The sequence below is a fragment of the Vipera berus genome (assembly GCF_964194415.1).
Source record: "Vipera berus genome assembly, chromosome: 1".
Classification (NCBI taxonomy): domain Eukaryota; kingdom Metazoa; phylum Chordata; class Lepidosauria; order Squamata; family Viperidae; genus Vipera; species Vipera berus.
In genome coordinates this window covers 295709005-295735501 of record NC_138202.1, presented here as the reverse complement: position 1 = coordinate 295735501, position 26497 = coordinate 295709005, and the positions used below count along the sequence as shown (strand labels likewise).

Genomic DNA, 26497 nt, shown 5'->3' with positions numbered 1-26497 from the left:
AATTCAAGGTGTTGGCCACTACCTACAGAGTTCAGTGTGGCTCAAAATCTGAATATCTTAGAATTTCCTAATAGTCTCTGCCTATCCTATTCAATAAATGGTGGATGCCTGCTAAGGGTCCACTCCTATGAGGAGGCATGGGAGAGGGGACCTGAAAGTGGCTGTTTCCTGTAGAAGTTCATTTTCTTTAGAAAGCTTGCCACCCAAAACAAGGATGACTATGCTTAATAAATAGATTTCTTGCCATTAAATAAATCACATAAGCATTAGTCATGTTTTTACCTTCACACTGATCTCCTGCTGGGGAAAGTTGATAACCTTGGCTACAAAGGCATCTGAAAGATCCCTCAAGGTTTTCGCACTGGCCATTTGTGCAAAGACTGCTATACTGACATTCATTTACATCTGTGAATAGAAAAGATATATTTTAAACATTACTTGTTTGCTTACTATGATGCAAACATTTTCCACAGAATCTATCAATAAATTGTCACTGACTTCTTTCAATGCAAACTTTAGTCAGGTTTCCTTTTATTACTCACGTTTGCTTCCCCACTAGGAATGGATAAATCTGTTAATTCCCGTTTATCTGACACTTGTTTTTATTCATTATTTTTAAAGAAATCAGAAGAGAAGAAAAGAATTAGAAAACATTTGTGTTATCAAGTTCAACTCTTGGCATGTACAGGGGTCCAAATTAGGGCATCTTTGACAGATGGGTATCAAATTCTGCTTCAGTATATTTAGTGAAAGGGAATGTATAATGTCACTGGTAATTAGTTTTATTCTCAAATATTTTTCATTGTTTTTTTTAATATTCAACTGCAATCTGTCTTCCAGTAATTTAAATCTGTTATTTAAAGTCTTGTATCCAGGGATAATAGAGAACAGGTCTTGGACTTCTGTGTCATTCTTTCATATTCTTTCTGCTATATTCTGCCTTAAATATCTCTGCTCAAGGCTGCAGTTTCTTCAGTCTCTTATTTCTTTCAGCTTTCTAATTCTCCAATTATTCTTGTTCACTTCTTTAAATCTAAGATATATATGTACTATGGTATATATATATATACATATATATACAAGCAGATGCATCTGTGTTTGCAAATCTCCTTAGTGTACACATATTTTTGCAATTTCGTATAATATAATACAATTGTATACATTATTTTTATACACATATACTAGATTGTTTCCATAATAATTTGTTTTTTAAGCTGGCAAAGCGCATCATGGAGAAATGAAGATTTTAAATTATTCCGAGAAATTCAATCTTGGTTTGTTATGATTTAAAAATATGAAATTGGATGAATTCACTCAAATGCAGAGTAAATAAATTTTTCTTCTATTCTTAATCCTAACTCTAATGCTAATTCTATCATCCAATCCATCTGGAAATGTACTGAGTAATAACTGAGTTGAAATTTATACTGGAAAAATGAATTACAATAGCCTGTCCCTTTAGAGAGGCTAGTCTGTAATCTGAAAAGCTGTGTATGAGAAGTGTTGTCTCATAGGAAGGGCCTTGATAGGGCAATCCTGAGCCTTCAAGAAGATGTAGCTGTTATGTATGCAGGCACCTGCATAGCAACAGCCACCAGGGGGCGTTGGCCTGAACGGTTTCGGCGGGAAACCTAGTTTCGGCGGGAAACCTAGGGCCAACCCCATTGGCTGTCCGCTTACCTGGCTAGGTATTTAAGGAGACCAGGTAACCCTCATTCCCCAGTTCACTACCCCCCTTCAATAAAGAGCTGAATTCACACACCGGCTGGCGTCTCTTCCTTGCGTCGGACCCACTACACAATAGTAGCAACACAGGACTTTTGAGGAAATGGTTCAGTAGGTGCTTTGGCCTTCTGGAAACGGTTCATATAACACTACTGTTTCTCATTAAGTGATATTTGTTTTGTATTGGACAACCATAAGAAAGGCAGGTTTGGGGCAGTATCTATTGCACTCAAAAACATGCTGCACTTTGTATCTGTTAAATGCAACTCTATCATTCCCACCCATGTTGACTTGAAGAATGCTGCTTAAACCACTGTGTTTACTCCTGTAGAAACCAATTAAATGAGTCTACCATTGTTAATGCCTCCTTTTGATATTCCAAGTGAAAACAAGCAAGAAAACTCCATGAAATCACCAGTGGAGGCCATTTTAAGTAGTCTCTGTTGTAAAAGACGAAAAGTGTACGTTGCAATCTCGGATAGTAGATTCAAAGCCAGCAAAAAGAACTTCAAATTTAACTATGCGTAAGTGTTTTTCCCCCATTGAATGCAAGATCCAATTAGTTTTCCAGTGTTTCTCCCCCCCGAAATGTCCCTTATATTTACATTTTATCAATGCATTTTTTATTTTGCTTTTAGGAGAGGGAAAAAGGAAGGTTTTATAATGGATGGAAGTATACCAATAGGTGGAAGTTCAGAAAGACTATAAAAGTATGTCTGCTTAAGATCATAGAAAATGCTGAGTAAGTCCCTCAAGGTTTGCCAACAATGACTAGCACAATGAAAGGCTGTACCAAGGAATGCTTGTCTACTCTGGTTGTCATTTTCAAATGTTCCATTTTGCCTTGAAAGCAGACATCACAGGAGAAGATGCCAAAAGCCAGAGTCAATGCCAACATAATAAAATTCTCTCTCCCTGCAGCCAGACGCTAAAAGCCACGCAGTAAGATTCTAGACAATACCGGAAAAATATAATTTCTTTTAGTTGGATTTTTTTCAGAAAACGATTTCTCATATGTTCTAGCTAATTTTATTCAATGATATACATTCTAAAGAAAATTTTAAAAAATAGCTTTATAAAAATAATAAAGGACATTTTCCTCAACTTATAAAAAAATATAGGAGTAGAGTGTTAAACCTATGCCGAGCTGACTACATTTATAATCAATAAGCTTCCACGCTCAGTACAATTCAATTCAATTCAATTCAATTCAAGGTGCTGGTTTAAAACAGATGGTTTGGCACTTGTGTATTTGCAGGTTTGTCTCTCCCAAGCAGAATCGAAACCCCATCCCATATAAAGATTAGAGGTAGGGACTAGGAGGAATATCTTGCACTTTCAAGTATAGGGAGGACTTCTCCTTGCCTGCATTTCACAAAGCGGTGAAAATATCAGCACACCCAGGCTGACAATGAGTTAAGAGATCTTATTTTTCTATTCCACAAACTGCCTTGAGTCATGACAAAAATCTAACAATGTTTGAGATAGATACATAGATAGATAATGCTGTTTATGTAAACAGACTGAAGGAGCCAGGCCAAGCTCTTGAAATATTATTGTTCTTTTACTGTTATATATGAGCCTATGACAGAGCTATGGAAAACTTGAAATGAAATGGGTGTGGAAAGGAGTCAAAGGCTCAAATATATTTCCTTGGTAAACTACAAATTACACTCTGGCTTCAGTTTATTATTAATGATGTCAAGCAAAGATCTTTTTAGACACACAGGGCCAATGTCAAAAGCATCAACCATGGGTTTTCTCCTTCACTCCTGGATAAACAGTAGCATGACAAGCAAGTGACTCGGTGAAAATGCACATCAGATGAAACTGAGCAGGATCAGGGAAATTCAGAATGCAAAAATGCCACGACATTTATTTTGTTATGTCTTGATGTCTGGTTATTATGAAAGATGAGAAAGAGAAACAGTCTGTTATTGTTAGCAGCAGGCCAACGTTTCCAAAAATTTAAGACTTATTCTGAGGTGCAGATATAATCTTTGCAAGACTGTCTTACATTTAGCTCTTTATGCACTAAAAATCCAATCATCTGCTAGGCAACTAGCCTTATTCTCCAGACCTTTACTGAAGCCCAAAGTCTGATGTCTGATCGAACATGGAGCAAGACAACTAGGAGAATTAACTATATAACAGGTCCCGACTCCTATGATGTGACTCCATGCTGCCAGAGTCACAATGGATAGATACTGCACATTACCTCAAATTTTACAAACTATTATAGGCTTATGCACAAGCACATGAATAATATGGCAGCTGTCCTTCACATACATGCATACATCATACATATATATGTCCTACTTTATTCACCAATATATTTGGAGACCAGAAAACTAGACAGACTTTACTACAAATTTCCCACCTCCAAACTTTCCATATACATTCTACTGAAAACTTGAAATATTTTCAGTAGGCTGCAGTTACTGTGCTTCTGGAGCATTTTGTGATGTTTGACTGCTAAATGTTATAGAACATAATTTATCTTTTAAAGTTATTTGAAGATTAAACTGTAAAAGTTATTGTTTGTTCCTATTTTTATTTTTGTGTTTCATGCTTATTATTATTGCAACTGTTTTTGTTTATTATGTTATTTTAATATTGTTAAAAGTTTTGCTAAAATGAAGGATACAGATTAAATAAATAAATGTAATTCCTGGTTGCCTCCTATTTTAACAGAAATGCAAAAGAATGTATTTGCAAAGCTAAATTCACCACTAAAATGAACAGGAAAGGAGATTATGTAGGTGCAGGCTATGGTTTTTAGAATTTTAACCAAGAAATAAAGCTTTTGCCCACCATTAGCCAATAGCCTCAGAAATAGCATCTCACTAACTTAACAATAATATAGTTTTAATAATATTTTAATCTGTGTCATTTTAATCTTTTAACTATTTTTACTTGTTTTATAACTTGTAAGCAGCCCAATGTCACCTTGTAAACAAACAAAAAATAAAGGCAACTAAGAAGTGGAAAATCTAGGTGACTTAAAACTGAGCTAAATTTTCATGCCAGAGAACTGGCATGAAAGTGTAACAAAATATGTTAAAGATATTCTGCACGACATATTGCAAGTATCTTAATATTAACTGTTTCAATCAGGCTTATACAGTGGAATTCTTGAATGTTCTTTGAGGTAAATATTTAATGAGAAAAGTAGCAAAGTCTACTCTTTTCATATTTTTGCAATATAATTCACAATCCAAACATATGCATAAAACCAAGCATGTTATGGAAAATTATAAGCAAACAACAACAAAACCTTAGGAAAAACAGTCTACCCAAAATGCAAATACCAGGAAAAAGTGCTTATATCCAGGAGAAATATGCACAAAAATCTCTCCCATAAACTGAGTTATGTGTACTTTTTACACTGATTTCAATAGAATTTTAGTGGGGGGGAAATTGAAGAAAACATATACCATGACACTTTCCATTCCATGCTCTGAATCCATCTCTACAAGGGACACATTGGTAAGAACCAGGAGCATTAATGCATTCTGCATCTGGACATGTATGTGGCACTGAGCATTCATCAAGGTCTATAAAAAGAAAACATCAGTGAAATTTTTAATAGTAATTAAAGAATAAATGCACATCAAAGCAATAATAGTATGTAGAAAGGTATCAAAAATTGGCGCTAGGGACCAGATTCTTAAATAGTGTAATACAAATTGCATAGATCGGCTGACATATATTATGTCATGTTAAGTAGGCTGAGTTTGGCAGTTTGTAGGAAGTGCAAAACATTTTGAATCTGAACTGAGTCAAATTCAAAATATACCATTGTGAGTTTGAAATGATTCATCTTGATCACGAAACTCTTTTTCAAACAAAGTTCACAGTTAAAGTACCCAGTTAGCATTTGAAATTTCTAAATTCAAAACCAGGGGATTCCTCTTCAAAACAGTTTATATCCAATTTGTGTACTTTTAGTGCTTAAAAATCTCCATTAATCCATACAGTTTTCATGGTGGTCACAGGCAAGGAACTATTTCTTAATTTAATTCCCATACTCTCTAAAAGAATAAAGTTTCTACTTTGACTTCCTTTGAAATAGGGTAGTAAATATGTTAATGGCTGAGTTATTTCCATTGATGGATATATTTACTTCTTACTATATTTAAAAGATTTTAATTACTTAAGGCAACAAAAAGATATCAATAGAGATTAATGATTGCATGAAACTAAGGAATAAAGATGCTGTAAATACATTCTTGTCTAAGCAATATTATGTTTGCAAATGTCCTGTTCTAAAAGCAAGCAGAAGTTTGTCCTTGGTGCTTCCTGGGTTTTTTTTTTTATTTTGGTTTGTATTAGGAAAAAAACTTGAATCTAAGCCCAGTGGCTTAGCAATAATGCAGAGAAAATACATAATAATGTAGTTTTTCCATAAGCATTAAATTATAGCCTTATCAGTTAAACCCTGCTTGCACCTCCCACAAAACTTATCTCCACTAAGATTTTTGTACAAAGCATAACTTACCTTGCAGCTAAGAGACTTATACAATGACACATAATACAAGAACAGATGTAAGAAGGACAATGGGGAATGTCATGAATGAGAAACACTAATAAGGCACAAGTGGTTACCAGCTAGGATTGAAAAGGCAGGTAATTCCAAGCAAAGCTACAGGCAAAGAATATGGATGATAACTTCACATCTGCAACTTACTGCAAGAAGGATAGCTATCAGCAACTCAGCTTAGCCAATGCAAAGCCAATGGTACATTGTGCCTGACTTCCAGTGTCAGCTTTCCCAAGCAATTAACAGGAAGAGGCTAACCCATCTCTTCACTGATTCATTATTTAATGAATATGATATGTTCCTCCATAAAGCTGCAAGTTGTTTAAGTCTATTTCTTGGTGTCCATCTCTCTACTTCTCCTATTACAATTTTAATGGCAACATGTCCATAATTTTCATATCTACAACACATCTACAAGCTATTTGAACTAGAAATGATAGGTTTAAAAGATTATATTCTTAATAAAAATGATATTTTGTAGATAAGGACAATGAAAATATAAAGACTTGTATTTTAACGTTTCAAGTAAATTTACACTGATTTCCAATTCAAAACCAGAAAACTTCATGCCAAAAACCAATTTCACATTTTTTTTCAGTTATATATTCTTTTCTTCGAAACTGATTTTTTTCTGCCAATGTTTTGTTCCAACTACAAATGGATTTTTTTAACTTAAATTCTTGCTGTTACATAACCATAAAGAAATTAACTTCATTGGAAATAGCAACCTTATAAACAATTCCAGGATAGCAGATCAACAAATTAAAAAGATAATATCATTTCTAAGGCAAAGCCATTTAACTGTTTATGGTTTTACAGGATTTGAAGAGTTTGTATGATAAATGAAATCTATCCCCAAAACACAGACATCAGTCTTTTGAAGCACTGAGGCTACTGATCTTGTTGGCTTCCATCCATGTTGATTCTGGAAGATCTGAAACTTGCTTTTGTAGGTGTGTCTCATATTGTCCACTAGGTTCTCAATCCCTCCAGAATTTTAAAAGATTAAAAAAACAAAACAAAAAGAACTCAGAAAATTGGCATGCTTTCAAAAGGAACACTGCTTCCAGAATGACTTTGAAAGAATTGGCCCTGGAAGCATTCTTCAGAAGTAAAAATGGCAGGTAGCTACAACTTAATACTTTATTTTGAACTATCTCCAACAACCCAGGAAAAAGGGAAAGGAAACCTGAGGCTATAGGAGCCAAGGAGCATTCTGATATGGAATATAGCTGTGGTGGCGAACCTATGGCACGCGTGCCACAGATGGCATGCAGAGCCCTCTCTGTTGGCATCCGCGCCATCGCCCCAGTCCTAGGCCTTCAGCTGGGTTTTATAAAACCTTTTCGCTTTTGGCCTCCGCCATCGTGTGCAAAAAAAGGAAAAGAAATGGCGATGTCCATTCTGCTCTATGAGTTCATGGTGAGATAATCCTAACCCTCCAATTTTGGAATTTTCCTCTAAAGGGATTTTCCCATGAATTTTACCAGGAAACATAGATATGGCAGCTTAGAAAACTAAGTGCCCTCCTAACCATACCTAAGCACTCTGAATTCATCGGTGATGTCCTTTTTTCTCTATGAATTCATGGTAACCTAACCCTAACTCTAACGCTAAGTGGAATTTTCCTCCAATGGGATTTTCCCATGTATTTTACCAGGAAACATAGATAGGGCAGGCTAGAAAAGTAAGTGCCCTCCTAACCATACCTAAGCACTCTGAATTCGTCGGTGATGTCCTTTTTTCTCTATGAATTCATGGTAACCTAACCCTAACTCTAACGCTAAGTGGAATTTTCCTCCAATGGGATTTTCCCATGTATTTTACCAGGAAACATAGATAGGTCAGGCTAGAAAAGTAAGTGCCCTCCTAACCATACCCAAGCACTCCGAATTTGTTGGTGATGTCCATTTTGCTGTATGAGTTCATGGTAACCTAACCCTAACCCTAAGTGGAATTTTCCTCCAAAGGGATTTTCCAATGTATTTTATCAGGAAACATACATAGGGCAGGCTAGAAAAGTAAGTGCCCTCCTAACCATACCCAAGCACTCCCAATTTGTTGGCTATGTCCATTTTGCTCTATGAATTCATGGTGACCTAACACTAACTTTAAGTGGAATTTTCCTCCTATGGGATTTCCCCATGTATTTTACCAGGAAACATAGATAGGGCAGGCTAGAAAAGTCAGTTCCCTCCTAACCATACCCAAGGACTCCGAGTTTGTTGGCATTGTCCATTTTTCTCTATGGGTTCATGCTGACCTAACCCTAACCCTAAGTGGAATTTTCCTCCCTATGGGATTTTCCCATGTATTTTACCAGGAAACATATATAGGGCAGGGTATAAAAGTCAGTGCCTTTCTAACCATACCCAAGCACTCCGAATTTGTTGGCAATGTCCATTTTGCTCTTGGCGTTCATGGTGACCTCCGTGTTGTCCTCCCATGTCCTCCATTCTTGTTTCATGTTTTCCTTATTGTAGATGTGTCAACAAAAATGTTAGCATGTGCCAGAGATTTCTGTAGGTCTTTAGCTGATACTCTAGGATTCTTTTTTACCTCATTAAGCATTATGCGCTGTGCTCTTGCAGTCATTTTTACAGGACGACCATGCCTAGGGAGAGTAGCAACAGTGCTAAACTTTCTCCATTTGTAGACAATCTGTCTTACCATGGACACATGAACATCAAGGCTTTTGGAGATACTTTTGTAACCCTTTCCAGCTTCATGTAAGTCAACAATTCTTGATCGTAGGTCTTCTGAGAGCTCTTTTCTGCAAGGCATGGTTCACATCAGACAGTGCTTCTTGAGACCAGTAAACCCAAAACAGGTGTGTGTTTTTAAAGGGCAGGACGGCTGTCAGCAACACATCCAATATCATCACACTGATTGGAGTCAAGGTTAGCTCACTCCAGGCTCCAATTAGCTCTTGGAGAAGTTATTAGGCTAGGGGTTCACATACTTTTTCCACCCTGTACTATGAATGTTTACATGTTATGTTCAATTAAAACATGACAACAGCTAATGTTTGTGTAGTATTATTTTAAGCAGACTGTGTTTTTCTATTGTTGTGACTTACATGACGTTTAGAGCGCATTTTATGGCCAATTCATGCAAAACTCCACGTAATCCCAAAGGGTTCACATACTTTTTCTTGCAACTGTAGTTAAAGCTTAAGTAGCCAAGAAATTTATTTAGAGGACATTAAAACCTACCTTCACACTGGCCCCTTCTGTTCATCTGGAATCCCCTGTCGCAATATTCACATTTATATGAACCAATGGTGTTTACACAGAGCCCTTCTCCACAGGTATCAGGCCTGGCACATTCATCAACATCTAAAAATCCAATTTTGTGATAACTTTAATTCAAACATTAAGTAAAAGACACAGAAATTTAGATAGATAGATAGACAAACAGACAGACACATATCACTCACAGAATACTAAATCCATGTTTTACTTTAGATCTTAATATTTTTAATTCAGAAGAGCTAATTCCTTGCAAAAATATCATCATGTATTACCTGTAACTCATGGGTCTGATCTGCAGTATCCCCAATTTGTAAAAGTGTTTTTTATTGCTTGGGTATCAACAGACGTTGCCATGACTGAGGTCTAGCAGAAATACTTTTAGTTAGATATATATAGATATACCTCTATATATGTCTATATAATGTATTTAGATGTCAATAACTCTTCAGGGTTTCAGACAAAGACTTTTCCAGCATATCTAGAAATATTTACATTAAACATTGTTCTTACTATTTAGAAATTATATTAACTTCAATGTCAACTTGAAGAAAAAGCTTTGCTTCTAACACTAACCCTTTTTCTATTCTCGTGTGCAGTCATTAGATCTTATACCATATTGTCAAGGAAGTACAAATACATATTTAAGTCTATATCGTGAACAATAATTTTCCCTCAGTAACTGTGATCAAATATTAACTACCCTTATAGTATGGGGTGCAGCATTGTGCAGTATTTCTATTCAATCAAATTCTTTCCTGAATCAATCTAAATTGTTTTCAATCACACCAATATATTTCAGACTCGGGCTCTTGATCATTGGCTTTAAGGATTAAGAAGCTGCCTCATAAAGGAGAGTAATTACCAACACAATCTGTTCTTTGTTCGTTGGCCATGAACCCGGCCTCGCAAATACACAGGAAGCTTCCTTCTGTATTTTCACAACGCCCAAGGGAGCAGAGATGAGGAGTCTCAGAACATTCATTAATATCTGTTAAAGAAATAAAAATATATAAAGACTCAAAAAAACCCCTCTGTACTCTAACACTACCATCACTTCACTCCCCCTAATGTACTTAAGTAGCTACTGAAATTTTAAAAAAACATTTTCAAATAGGTTTCCATATAAAATTTGATTTAAAAAACATATTTACCAACTTCAAGTTTCAGATGAAATCTACTACATTTGCTGATATTTTAGATGAACATATATATTTATAATAGGAGGATCAAGCATTGTATGCTTGTACAATCTTTTAGAAATCAGGAGAGGTAAAGATTGCTCTATTTTATTTATACAGATTTAATGTGAGATTACTGTATATAAGGAGTTTAAATATTGAAGGTTTATTTTGCAAATATCTATCCAGTAAATCTATCATAAAATTGCTTAGGTTTGTATTAGGATTCCACAATTATGAAATTATGAAATTCTTGAGTGATTACTCAAGAAACTTCAATTTTCTTCATTTAAGTGGTTAAATCAAATTATAATTCTGTGTCTATAAAGGAAATAAACAAATCAGGCATTGCACATATAGAAGCTCAGGGAAATAGAAGGGGAAAATAAATTAAAATTATATTTTGACTCGCATTATGTGCCTCAAAGAGAAGAACCATTCTTATTTGCTATAGTCACAACACAGAAATGAATAGTAGTATTTTTCCAGGACCTCCTCCCATGCATCATGTTAGCAACTGGCAAAAGGGAATGTGGATTACCAGAACATTTTGTTTGTTGATCATTAAGCCTATATCCATCATAGCATAAGCAGGTGTATCCCACAGGCAAGTTAATACAATGTCCTTGTCCACAGATGTCTGGATTTACTGTACACTCATTGATTTCTAAATAAATGGAAAAATACTTGTAGTAAACCATTTGAAACATTTTATGATATCATCAATTTTAAAAGACAGATTAAAAAACACAGAAACTAATTAGGATCAATTCAGTGATTCTACTGAATTCTACTGGTGTTGGAAAGTGGAATATAATGTAAGCATCCAGATAAAATTCCTTCCGGTTGTTGCATTTACACATAATGTACTAATGAATGCACTCAACTGCAGTTATTGTACACTGCTAGAAAATGTCATTGATCAGATTAGAAACAGACCATGCTGGACAAGGTCTAGCTATGATTTGTAACCTGGATCACTACATGACTGGACTCGTTCTTGTGACCCTTTTTTGCAACAGTCATAAAGCAAATGGTATGGTTGTAAAGTGAATGCTGTAGTCATTAAATGAAGCCATTGTTCACTATGGGGTGTTTTTCCCCCCAGAATTCAGAAGTAAACACTGTTTTCCATAAAAAAAATATCAATAATTGCAGTCATGTGGGCCGTTTCAAATGGCCATAAATGCAGATTGGTTGCTGAGCATCCAAAATGCAGTAACATGACTGCACAAGGGGTCTGGCTCATCGTAAGTAGTTTCTGGGGATCTGTTGTAACTTCAAATGTTCACTAAGTGACCAGTCATAAATTAAGGAATACACACACACACACACTTATCATTACATAGGTTTTGAACATGCTTCTCAATGTTCAATTAAGTTCAATTTTTCAGTGAGTGATTTTTTTATACTTCATTTAATTAACCACTGAATTTAGGAAACAATTATCCAGTTGTTCACTTTAGAAGTATGTCTTAGGCACTAGAGGACAGTGAGATTTTGTGAAATCTTAGGACAGAATAAGAGTACAATCACTTTCTGTACCATTTCTTACATGCACATGTTAATAAAATAATTTGGAATAATATGCAAAATGAACGAACTGCATTGCAATGCAAGTCCCAATTCCTTGAGAAAAATATTAAAATAAACTACACTGCTAGGTATGCATTTTTAAAGGACAAACCTGAAACTTCTCATAAACAGAATAATTGCAGGTGATCTAGGCATAACATATAAACTTGTGAAATCACTCCAGAATGTAAGAACTAGCAGAAAACATTCTCTCCCTGTCTACCAAAAATCCTTCAATGTTTTGAAGCACAAAAGCAGACATTTACACAGAGCATTCTCTCCACCCAAAAATGAACCCTGTGGTTTCATTATTTTCTTCTGTTGTTCTGTACTTTCTAAGACGCAATAATAACATTCTATTGGTTGTTGTCATATGTGCCAATTTGTACCACCAATGATTTTTTGCATCATACCTGTAACTTGAGTTGGTGCTATCACTTGACTAGCACTTGAAGTGGAGACATCTGGTCCAACTTCTACGGGCAGCGGAGGAGAGGTTTTCTCCACCACTATTGAGTGAAAGAAAAGTATTTCTGCATGAGATAGGCACCCCTAAAAATATAGACAGCTTACTAAATTAATAACCACTTCACATTTAACAGTTCTAATAATGCATGTTAAAAGCACCATTGAATTTCTTCCAAATCATAAAATTGAAGTGAAGAGGAACCATCTAACCCACAGGTCTGCAACCCGCGGCTCCGGAGCCGCATGCAGCTCTTTCAGCCATCTCCTGCGGCTCCCAGTCCTCTGCCATGTGCAGTCCAAAAAAAAAAAAAGTGGGACTAAAAAAGTTCAACCAATCAATTCAAATATGCAGGGTAGGTGCATATCTCGCCTTGGCTCCACTCTTCAGTCAAACCCTGTTCTGCGCATGCACGCATGTACACACATGTGCACACATTTTTTGTGGCTCCCAGTTTTTCCTTTTGTGAGGGAACCAGTTCCGAGTGGCTCTTTCACTGTTTCAGGTTGCTGACCCCTGATCTAACCTATCCTGCTAGCTGCATTTACCCTCAGAAATATCCATATAAAATTCCAGATGGGTATTAAAGTTTAAATATGAACATTCAGGCATAGTTATTAATAGTAAAAAAATCTAAAAATTGTCTTTAAAGAAATCTATTTTAAATTTGAACCTTTACTATAGTTTACCCATTTGTTATTCTGCCATACATGGAAATATCTTAACTGACGTACAGTACATATAACTGAAGAAAGCATGACAATCAACTTCATTGCTTAAGCATCGCTGGAAAAAGATATTTACAGCAGAAATGCTAAGCATTTCTTCATGTTCGCCTTCTAATAACCCTTCCTATTTATTTTGGGGTAACAGACATCCCCCACATTCAAATAGATGTAACTGTGTTTTCTAAGACATTTACCCCTGTAATTCAATATACTTTTAAAATATGCACATGCAGATTTATTTGCCGATACACCTGTCTTGTTCTTGCATATAACATTTTTGGGCATAATCAACCAGGCACAGCACCTGCACAACCTCCACAGATGTCAATGGGCTCATCAGATCTAAGACTACAACCCAAAGCTTCACTGGATATCACAGGTATATTATATGAACACTGAAATATATACATTTTCCTGATCATCTTCCCATTCTAGTGGACAATATTCTTCAAAACATGGAAAAATTGAAAAGGTTTCCTAAAATATAATTCACCTGCGATCTAAGGTGCTTTTCTAGATTGCATAATATATATAAACTGTAATGAATTTAAAATTACAAAAACCAAAGTAATACATTGAAGCTGACTAATAAGTGATTAATATTGTCACTGAACAAGAAACTGAAAGAAAGAAAGAATGGACAAAGTAAATAAATACCCAATTAGATTTTTATGTATAATTCTAGTGATTTTCCTTCTTATCCCCTCAATTGCATGATTTGGCAATTTGCACCTCAACACCTCATCTCCAGTCTCCAAGGTTCCCCAGAGTAGGAAGAAACTCTCATTTATGTTTTATTTTGATGGAATTAGGGATTTTAAGGCAGGGGACCCAACCTCTGGGCTGTGGCCTGGTACAAAGCCATGGGCTGTTCGGAACCAGGCTGTACAAGCAGTGGGCGAGCGTGTGCACACACCTCTACTTGCATGAGCAGAAGGCAAGCGTGTGTATGTGAAAAGCTCCATTTGTGTGAGCAGCGTGCATGTGTGCCCTCCGCCTGCACAAATCGAGCTGTGCGTCTGGGCATGCTTGCCCTCCACTCGTGTGGAACCATCCCTTCCCCCCTGCCCCCCTGGTGCACAAAACTGGAAAGGTTGAAAACCGCTGTTTTAAGGAGCAAAACGAGTGCTTAAACACTGAATAAGCTTAAAACATCCCAGATTACCTAAAATCCCTGAAAACCAGGCTGTTTTTAAAAATCTTTTATGGGTTTGAATTCAAACAAGTCAAAATGGGAGAAAAAAAATATCATCCCTGCCTACTTTTGTAATATCACAAGTTCACCATTTGCGCTCATTATTGGCTTGTGGAAAGGTGGGGAGGCACAAACTGCATCTACATGGAGGGAAGTGTGCAGTGGGGTGCCCCAGGGCTCTGTTCTGGGCTCAGTGCTCTTCAACATCTTCATCAATGATTTGGATGAGGGGATAGATGGGGAACTCATCAAATTTTCAGATGACACCAAGCTGGTAGGAATAGCCAACACTCCAGAAGATAGGCTTAAGATACAGAAAGATATTGACAGACTTGAACATTGGGCGCTATCTAACAAAATGAAATTCAATGGTGAAAAAAGTAAGGTTCTACATTTAAGCAAGAAAAACCAAATGCACAGGTATAGTATAGGTGGTACCTTGCTCAATAGTAGCAACCATGAGAGAGATCTCAGAGTCCTAGTGGACAATCACTTAAATATGAGCCAGCAGTGTGCTGCAGCTGCCAACAAAGCCAAACATAGTGCTAGGCTGCATTAATAGAGAGATAGAATCAAGATCATGTGAAGTGTTAGTTCCGGTTTGCCATCGCAGCCACTGCAGACGTTGGAAGGTGAGCTCCGTCTTTCATGTTCGCTTTCGCTCCGTTGGGGGACCCTGAAAAGGGTCAAAAGTCACTCTGTAGGGGTGACGAGCAAGGAGGGGACCCCTGCTTAATCACGGGAGGGCGGCAGCCCTTCCGCTTGATCTGGGGCAGCCCTCCAAACCAGCAGAGGCAAGATTGGCCATAGTAATATGGCCCGTCACTAGGCTGCAGACAGCCAAAGTCAAACTTACCACCAAGTACTTCGAAAGCAACGCGGATGAAACTGGGTGAGATCCGATCTTCTCTTTGCCCTAAGTACTGTACTTTCTGGCGTATAAGATGACTTTTTAACCCATGAAAATCTTCTCAAAAGTCGGGGGTCATCTTATACGCTGGGGATCGTCTTATAAGCACGCCCTGGCAGAGGAAATGAATGTAGCCCGCGCAAGCCAATGAGCTGGACCCATATGCGATATATCATCTAGGACAACAACTGCTCTGTTCCTCCTCAGATCCACATGACGCCATTTACTTTTGCTTTTGCGGAGAGATCACCCCGCCTCCTCCGGAAAGGAGAAGAAGGGAAAAAAAAAGAAAGAAAGAAAGGGAGAAAAAAAAAAGCCAGAGAAGGAGGGGAACGAGGGAGCAGCAGAAAAATGCCGAAGCTCTTAGAGACCGGATCTCAAACCTGATTTTCTGCTTTAAAGATACAAGCAGCAACAGCAGAAAGCAGGCGCTAGCAATCCCCGCTGATTTTTCCCCCTCTCCCCTCCCCTTTAAAACAACAGCAACTCCCCCCCTTTTTTGTAATCAGCAAAGCTGCCTTGGGAGAGAGAGAGAGAGAGAAAGAGAGAGGGGAAAAAACATGTACTCATGTACAGCACACAAACTCTGAAGAAGCAAGCAAGCAAGCAAGCCACCGACCACTTTAAAAAAAAAAAGAAAGGGAGAAAAAAAAAGCCAGAGAAGGAGGGGAACGAGGGAGCAGCAGAAAAACGCCGAAGCTCTTAGAGACCGGATCTCAAACCTGCTTTTCTGCTTTAAAGATACAAGCAGCAGCAGCAGAAAGCAGCTGCTAGCAAACCCCATTGATTTTTTCCCCTCTCCCCTCCCCTTTAAAACAACAGCAACTCCCCCCCTTTTTGTAATCAGCAAAGCTGCCTTGGGAGAGAGAGAGGGGGGATAACACGCACTCACGTACAGCACACAAACTCCGAAGAAGCAAGCAAGCAAGCAAGCCACCGACCACTTAAAAAAACAAAAGAAAGAAAAAAGTTACGCTCCCTTACTTTTTCCTATATGGCTTACGACTTGTTATTTTTCCCCTCTGGAGAAGAGTGCAAGCAGAGAAAGAGAGAGGGAGGGGGTGAGCTATTGCCCCCCGTAGATAGGGCGCGCAACTTGGGGGTCCTCCTAGACTCACAGCTCTCTCTAGAAGATCATATAGGAGCTGTGACTAGGGGGGGCCTTTGCCCAGGTTCGCCTGGTGCGCCAGTTGCGGCCCTATCTGAACCGGGATGCCTTGCGTACAGTCACTCATGTGCTCGTGACCTCTTGTTTGGACTACTGTAATGCTCTCTACATAGGGCTGCCCTCAAAGACCACTCGGAGGCTCCAACTGGTGCAGAATGCAGCCGCGCGAGTTGTGTTGGGAGTCTCCCGATACTCCCATGTTACACCTTTGCTCCGCGAGCTGCATTGGCTGCCGGTTGCCCTCTGGGTGAGATTCAAGGTGCTGGTAATGACCTACAAAGCCCTACATGGCATGGGTCCGGATTACCTACGGCAGCACCTGCTGCCGGCATCAACTTCCCTCCGTCCAATGTGCTCCCACAGAGAGGGCCTCCTCAGGGTGCCTCTGATCAGAGAATGTCGACTGGTGGCCCCCAGGGGAGGGCGTTCTCTGTGGGCGCGCCAGACCTGTGGAACCACTTGCCGGTTGAGCTCCGGATGGCCCCCGACCTTCGCTCCTTCCAGCGGGATCTAAAAACCTATTTATTTGAGCAATCCGGCCTGGTCTGATGGGTTTGGGGTTGGGTTTTTAATATGGTTTTAACTATTGTATATATCGGGCATAAATTATTTAATTGTTTTTTAACTTTTGTACTTTGTTTTTTAATATTCATTGCCCTGTACACTGCCCTGAGTCCTTCGGGAGAAGGGCGGTATAAAAAATAAATAAATAAATAAATAAATAATAATAAAAAGACTCCCAAGTTTGCAGTGGATTTTTCCCTTCCCACCTTGGTTTAAAAGCAAAACATTTCGATGTTTCTGGCTTACATTCTCGACTCGAAGTGAGTTTGCAAACGGAAGCTTTCCTGTTCTCTTTTTTTTGTACTTATGATATCAGATGACGAACAAGAGGATTTTGAAGGCTTTTAAAGGGAAACTGTCACGCCAGCAAATCCTGTAAAAATAGCTTGGAGTTATGATGGGCGTTGCTGACTCGCCAGGGACTTGCCCAGCACTTGTTCTCTCTCTATTGTTTGTTATCTTCCTCCTATCATCATCAGTTCCAGTTTGGTTGACAGCTTAGAAAACAAACAGCATGGCAGCTCCCATGGGTTTATTGTCTTATCCTTCTTTTCAGCTTTAGAGTGAATTAGGAAAAGTTTAATCCACTTGCACTGTTTTATGTTTACATGTTTGATGACAAACAGTGACAGTTTTCCTACTAAGTACCTGCATGTCATAAGCATTTGAATTAAAACTACCATATTAAAATCAAATCTGATGTTTTTTAATTTTTATTTAGTGTGCGTTGGAAGAGGGGTAGTCTTATACGGCGAGTATAGCCCAAACCCTATAATTTAACAGGAAAAGTAGGGGGTCGTCTTACATGCCCAGTCATCTTATACGCCGGAAAATACGGTACTTTCTTTTCCTGTAAAAGCTGCCTGACGTATCTTTCCCTTCATGAGGAGAGAGGGAAGGGAATTTCTATCCCACCCTCTAAGAATAGGAGTGACTGACTACACAGGGGAATTAAAGCACTAAAATAACAACTTTAATCTAATTGGATTTATATGTTCCTGAAACTTGGGGACCAAAAATTTTCCTATTTTTATTCGAGACTTTTGCTTTTATCCACAAAAAAGAAATAACATTGGAAAAAGGATTATAAAAATTTTGGACTTAAAAAACCTTAAATAGCATCGGTGACATCTTGTGGCGAGGTTTGGTATTACAACTTGTTATTTCCTAAAAGAGACTTGGCTTGAAGCGCAGACCTTAGATAAGACTCTTCTGATCTTGGCACCACCTGTGAGAAACTCAGCTGTAAGAGAACAGCTGGGCAGCATAACTGGCCTACATGAACTGTGAATGTAACCTTTACTGACTTTCAGAGTTTTATGTGGGGAATTGCCTTCCTATCTCTTTATTAGAGGAATATTGGTTACTATATGAGATGATGAAATATCTTGGACTATAAAATCTTGCTTTCTACTATAAACGATTTCTACTATAAAGACTATTTATAAACACATGAAAGAGATGGATGAAGACCAGGAAAAGATCCTTTCCATGTTGAAAGCAATACATGAAACCATTCTTTCAGCTTGTGATAAAATAAGACCTAACATAAAAGATCAAGATGCCAGCTTAGATACATAAACCCAGACTTTGACTACAACCAAAGAACTAACAATGCAGAAGATAACAGAAAAAGTGGAACAATCAAATATTAAGACAGAGGACTCAATTGAACAAAAAATACAGTAAATGGGAAATCCAGAAAAGGGAGTGACAACACTGAAAATGGAAAAGACTTTCTATATAAATCAAAAGAAATTTGAGAAAGAAGACGAACAACAGATTGAATGGAAGATAAACATATCAGGGCAATAATGGGGAATTGGAATAATAGGGAAACAACTTAATGAATACAAATGGGCTAGTCCTTCCAAAAAATGGCAATTAAATGGTCTCCTTTATTTCAGATAACATATATAATAATAGAAGGTGATCTATTTGATGATCTAAAAGCATTGATATGGAAGCCTAGTTGGCAAAGGAAGAAAGCCAGAATAAGGCTGAAGAAAATTGGGGTTTTGATTTATTAGTGGCGATTTCATATTACTAACTAGAGGGTTAAAGGGAGAAGTTGAGATAAGGGGAATTCTGGTCATTAGATTTAAAATATTTGGAAATTAGTTGAAAATAAGGGTTTTAACTGTTTAACATTTAAAAATTAGACCTAAAATAAAAAAAAATGATGAATATGTTTGATTTATTGATTAACCCAGGTAATATATACAATGGTTTTGATTTATTAAAGGGGACATTGTATTATTAAGTAGATGATTTAATATGGTGGGAACTTTCAGGAAATAGAACAAGATTATATTCAAATAGAAAAAATGTGTATTTTGGATATTAGATTCTGTTATGAATTGAGATAAGGGAAATTTGGTTTCCTAAACCCTGAAAATTATAAATATTAAAGGTTAAATTAGAATATTGATGAGAAACTAAAAATTGGAAAAAAATGAATAATAGGATATGGATTGTTTATGAAGATTCAATGTAAAAAAAATTAAGATACGTATAAGCTAAAATTTATTGATAAATGTAATAATGATGTTTTTACTGATTTGATATAATAAGAACTGTATTAGCTTAAATATGAGACAGTAAATGTTAAGGGAAAAAGAGGAAATATTTGATGTTGTAACTCGAGATTTGTACTAAAGATTTTATCAAACTATTGATTAACCCAACCACCACATTGCTTTTTAAATACTTAAATGTAAAATTAGAAAATAATAATAATAATAATAATAATAATAATAATAATAATAATAATAATAATAATAATAATAATTATATTATTATTATTTAGCCATATAGCAGGTTTTAAGCATTAAATTACAGATAGGAAATATTGCACTATTTCTAATCTTCATTAGATAGTATATCCCAGATGACTTAATATTGTCAATAAAATCCAAATTATCCACTCTAGTGCCTTGCGCAATAAGTGGGATATTTATCACCATCCAATATTTATTTCAATCCACAAGATCTATAATTTGTAGAAATGATAGAGCACTATGGTCACGCTTCCTTTACAAGTAGATACTAACTTTTTACATCAAATTTATAATAAAAATGATCTCCATCTTTTAGTACAGAGATAATAACAATACAATCACCTTTATCTAAATTTAAACAACATCAATCTATAAAATATCTTTTTGTCAGTTTCGTTTTGTTACTCCTCTTCCCTTTTATGTTAGTTGTATTCTAACATTTGATATTGAAAATTAATAAAGATATTATTTAAAAAAACCCAAAGCAAGTAGAAAGTAGTAACTTTTTGGACTCAGCTTCTGCAACATAATACAAGCAAAATAAGAGTAGAGTAAATCTGTATTAAAAATGACTATTTGGGGATAAACATGTTTATCCAATATGAATTTAAGTTATTTTATATAAATCGCATCAGTTGTCTGGATTAAATTTTAATTTACCATTTACCATCCTTGCCATTGAATGCAGCTGAAGTCAGATTTTGCCAGTTAAATCTGAAAACTGGTCAGTTTTATTGTACTACAAAAAATACATTAAACTACACTACACTAAAAAAACTACACTAAAAAACATGTTTTGTTTATGGAGCCCTGGTGGCGCAGTGGTTAGAATGCTGTATTTCAGGCTAACTCTGCCCACAGTCTGGAGTTTGATCCCGATGGGCTCAAGGTTGATTCAATCTTCCATTCTTCCAAGGTTGGTAAAATGAGGACCCAAATTGTTGGGGGCAATATGCTGACTTGGTAAACTATTCAGAGAATCCTGTAAAGCACTATATGGTACTATATAAACTCCAAATGCTATTGCTATATTGTTTTTTGTATAATCTTAGACTGCAACAAATGGAATCCATTTAACAATGACTTATATTTATCTGTTCATTGATTCAACTGTATAACATCCAAGTTAAAATACATATGAATAACTCTACAAATAAACCTTTCTTCATTGACAGTATTTCATGCAATGATTAATCTTATGTATCTATTCTAGTTGGTTATATATTCAGAATAATGTGTCATTTGTTTCTGAGAATTTCTTAACCCTGAGAACTGAAAAGATTGTTCTCTTGAACAACAATGCCAACTATTTGACTCATCTCCACCAAAGAAAGCACCAATTGCTCAGCTGGAAATTTCTCAAGGTCTCTGAAGAACTCTGCAAATTCCATTCTAATTAGAGTAAATACTATTCCAGGAGTTCCAATAAATTTAAAGATGGATGCAATGCAGATAGATACCTTGCACTGTAAGATGCCACTTTTGCAGCAACTCAACAGCAAAATAAAATCTGCCAAATAACCAATCTGATAACATACTAAGAAAGATCAGAAAGGCTGGGAAAGCCATTAAGGACAATATCAGCAGAGTTTCAAAATATCAACAAAACTGCTTGTCCAGAACATCTGAGCCAAATAACATCAGAGCTAAAATCTAAGTTTCAATATAGGTGTATAGCTCATTGGTCAGTAGAATGGTTTTTAGTATGCCAACTTCATTTTTTAAAAAAAGAAAGAATGAATGTGTTTTTAATTTAAAAAATTCAGGTGAAGCAGAGAGGAAGATGTCACATTAGCCCACCCAGCGAATCAAGAGAAGAATGGAGTTTTAGCTTAATAAATAATGATAGTATTTATCATTGTAGACCAGTGATGGCGAACCTTTTAGAAACCGAGTGCTCAAACTGCAACCCAAAACCCACTTATGTATTGTCGGGTGCCAGGTGGGCGTGGCCCATTGGATGGGCGTGGCCCATTGGGTGGGTGTGGCTGCGGTGGTAACAGCAGACTGTATGGGACTAAAAAGTTCAATCAATCAATTCCAACTTTGCAAAACTTTTTTTTCCTGCAAGTAGTTGAAATTGATTGATTGAACCTTTTTTTTTCTGCACACGGTGGCGGAGGCCTAAAGTGAAAAGGTTTTATAGGGCTGGGGCGACGGCGCATGTACCCACAGAGAGGGCTCTGTGTGCCACCTGTGGCACATGTGCCATAGGTTCGCCACCACAGGGTTAGGGTTAGGTCAGCATGAAGTCATAGAGCAAAACGGACATCACCAACAAACTCGGAGTGCTTGGGTATGGTTAGGAGGGCACTGACTTTTCTAGCCTGCCCTATCTATGTTTACTGATAAAATACATGGGAAAATCCCATTGGAGGAAAATTCCACTTAGGGTTAGGGTTAGGTCAGCATGAACTCATAGACTTCCTGCAGTTAATATTAACATAAAAAGTAGAAGAAATTAACCATAGAAATCCACAACTCTTTAAGTTGCCAAGATTGGAGACCCCTGATTTAGTTCATAATCTGCCTAAGCTAAGAGAGAGTGTAGATGGATCATAAAGATTTCAGACACATCATCTATAAATAGGAACATACACATCTTTCACAGCAATAGTATGGAAATGATTGTCATTGCCTTCTTTTTGCAGGATTTTTATTTACTTCTCTGACTAACCCTCTAGTTCAGGATTTTCCAACCTCGGCAACTGTAAGACTTGTGGACTTCAATTCCCAGAATTCCCCAGCTGGCGCAGGGAGTTGAAGTCTACAGGTCTTTAAGTTGCCAAAATTGGAGACCCGTGCTCTAGTTCAAAACCCTGGCAACCCTCCCATCCCAAGCTCTCATCATTGGGGCTGAAGTGTACTTAGGAGCACAGTCCTACTAACTAAATGTAAGTCTGCTAACTTTTTGACATCACCCGAAATTGACTAGGTGCTTGATGAGGTTCATGTAAACTTTAAAATTAATATAGAAATCAAACAAAAACTAAATTTTGGAAAATAAGGAATAAGAAGAAACCAACATGGATTTGCTCACTCCTACTAGTCCTAATTTATAACTTGTGTTGCCTCAAACTGAAAAAGCCAACATGTCTACACATTGAACACATGACTAACTGCAGGAAGAAGCAAACATCATTTGAGTGACTTCAGCTGGGTGACCAGAGATTACTTAGAGTGTTCATTGTGTAATACCTGAATAGGATTACAATACAGTTGGTTAGCAAGGCATATAGAATAGCAAAATTAAAGCATTTTGTATAGTGCTTAAATTCTTTAATTTGTACTTGGAAGTTATAATAAAGGCTAGTGGTTTAGATATCTTCAAAAGATTAGCTAAATTCAGAGGGATGTATCTGTGACAACAAAATGCAATTCCAGCTGCCAGAAATCAAAAGAATTGTGGTGTTCATTCAGAGTAAATTACCAAATGTTTTCTGTGATCTGATGGACATTTTAGGGCTAGTCAATACAATTTTTACAAAACACAATGAACTCTATCCATGGGAGGAAAGAAACTAGAGACTTGGAAAGAAGCCAATATAGTATTAATACCTAAAGAAGGACTAGATTTGACTTTAACAAGACACTATAGGCTGAAATTATTTAATAATGACTACAAGTTGTTTCACATAGATTTTAGCTGATAGACTAAAAATAATTTTGTAAGAATTCATTCATGAGTATTGATGTGGATTTTTATCTAAAAGACAGTTAAAAATCAATATTAGAAATCTGCTGGACATTTTGGAATATTTGGAGCAATATAATGAAAAAATAAGCCACACTGATTTTCTTAGATGCAGAAAAGTGTCATGGATACTTATAATAAAGCTTCATATGAGAAGTGGTAAAAGGCCTACTTATATGCAAAAAAATATTCTTACTCAGAGGGTAACATCAAAGACTATTAAAAACTGAATGTGCCCCAGAAGTGTTACTTTCAACTTCAAATCAGATACTCATTTCTACATACCCCAATAAAAACTAAACATTATTTTGATTCCATGATAGAGCAAAAGGACAACTGGTAGAGAAGTCAGCTGTAATATTTGATATGTTGGTCATCATGTGGCTTAGTCTCAACTTTATCCTCCTTTTAAGAAGTATTTTACCTTTAGTACTAGCATCTTCTGGTACAGTTTGTCCATCCCATGACTTAAAGGACAAATAAATAAAGCTTTAATGAGATATTCAATATAGCATTCCATCTGTATATCAAAACATTGCTCTGTGTTTTAAAGAAAATTCCATACAAAACATCTGACAGGAAAATAATTTTTGATCAGTTGTTATTAACACGGAACCCATCACGAACATTTTAAAATAAACAAACACAATATAAAAGTTAGCATGAAAAAAATCACATTAATTTAAGCTGTTTTTATACAAATCTTTGCAGCTATATACTCTTTTTAAAAATAAACCTCATCTTACTGGATTTAAATCAGTTCATGATGCTCATTAGGTTGACAATGTATTTTTCAAAGGTTAAAAGGATAACCACAATGTATGAATATGATAACTAAAAACAGAATTCTCAATTTAAGTGGCAATTGAACATTAACAAGTATATGCAAAATTAGACCCAGTCATTCTAAATTAAACATATTCAGGCATAAACTTCCAGCTCAAAACAATTTATTTTATAGGTATGATGTAAGGTTTCAAAGTCATTTCAGTGAATTTGTGGTTTCTGTGCTTTCTGCATCACTTCGGTGCCCATCCAAGACACACTGGCATACAACCACATATTAGCTACTCCGGAAGGGCAACAATTCAAAATCAAAATAATCACAACACTCCGCATATCACTCTGTATCTACCAGTCTATGCTCTGTTCACCAATAGCGTGTTGGCAATGCACTTATTTCTGCACATGCGGCAAGCTCTTTGCTGTTGTTTGCATTGATGTTAAGCATGTTAAAAAAACAGGACACTTAGAAGCAGCTGATTTTAAAGGCATTTGCAGGAACCATGCAAAGACTGAGACATAAAACTATGAAACTGACATCTAGAAATACTTCATGTAACAATTTCAATGGTGAAAAGGTTTGGCAAAGGTGAAAAGCTGTGTTTCATTTGGAAAACTTAGAAGATTCCAAACATTTAACAGGAAACCAAGAGAATTCAATTTCAGATTGGGTGGGTGGGTGGGTGGAAAAAAGGAAGGACGAAATTGAGATTTACTCCCATGCATATATCTGCAAGAAATGTATAATTTACTGGGAGTATGTCACCTGATCCAGTTCTTTGCCCAAAGGGCTTAATATTTTTTATAGGCACAAAGTTGTAGAGTCTGAAACCAGTTCCTATAATACATGACACAATCCAATACTTAATAGGCTGCTGGTACACATCGCTTTTGATACAAGCACTTCAGACTGTAAGAAATACACAGGAAATAAGAAACACATGAACATACTCAGAAACACACTAAACTACATAAAGAAATCCTTTTCCACTCTCACCTTCTCGCACAGCAACCTCGGGCTCACTTTTCTGTGAGATGGTCAGTGCCTCCACTGGCTCTTCCTTTGCTGGGAGAGGTGGAGGAGAAGGACCTTTAGCAACAGGATGAGTAATCTGGGTCTTGCCAAAGACAGGTGGCTGAACTCTAACTGCAGGGTGATGATATAGCTTGTTTCTATGAGAGCCAGAAACCGTATAGCCCATTCCACCAGGGCAGATTTCCTTAAAAGCAGCTAGATTTGGGATGGGAAAACATTCCTTTTAAGAATCTAAAAATGTAACATTTTTGACACATTGGAAAACATAATAAAGAAAATCTGACATGAAGAACATTTTTATAAATGTTATGTATTCTATTGTTAAGCAAAATCACAAATTACACGACAGTAATATTGCATAAGTTACTTGGGAAGATATTTTGTTCCTCCTAGAAGAATAAATTCAACCAAACAATGGCATTTTTAAAGTAAATTCTAAATTCTGGATCAGGACCACATGAAGCATTCTGAGACTTGAAGCTTCTCTCTCCTCTCTAGTGCAGTCTTGAATAGGAGATTGGAAGCTAAATTAGTTACTCAAAATCAAATTTCCAAATATAAGTTTACTGTTCCAACATATTGTTTGGTTGATTGGGCAATTTATTATTTAAATGACTTGAAAATTCTTATTTCTGTTACACAAAACTTTTATTCAGAGGCAAAAAAACCACTCCTTTAATTCCATCCGTTCCATCATCTACAATAAACTTGTATCCCATTCTTAGCATCATAGTTTCTTCCCACCTTAATTTGTCTCAGACACCTAACACAGCCTTAGGAATGCCACTTTGGCGATAATTACAAAGGATATTTTGAAGTCTAAACATGAAAACAAATATCACTTTAGAAAATGCTCACAGACATGCTCATTTTAGTGTATTTGCGACCATCTTGTAAA

The 26497-nt window shown here is 36.6% G+C and overlaps 1 protein-coding gene across 1 annotated transcript in view; it reads right to left on the bottom strand.

Annotated features, from left to right (window-relative positions):
• The window catches only part of LTBP1 (latent transforming growth factor beta binding protein 1), a 223830-nt gene that overhangs the window by 55437 nt on the left and 141896 nt on the right, over positions 1-26497 (bottom strand). The window contains exons 12-18 of the mRNA XM_081313310.1: positions 25535-25794; positions 12689-12827; positions 11242-11367; positions 10385-10510; positions 9484-9606; positions 5163-5282; positions 283-405 (exon numbers count right to left, since the gene is read on the bottom strand). Of these exons, the coding sequence (XP_081169436.1) occupies positions 283-405; positions 5163-5282; positions 9484-9606; positions 10385-10510; positions 11242-11367; positions 12689-12827; positions 25535-25794 (1017 nt within the window). The remainder of the gene's footprint in view (positions 1-282; positions 406-5162; positions 5283-9483; positions 9607-10384; positions 10511-11241; positions 11368-12688; positions 12828-25534; positions 25795-26497) is intronic.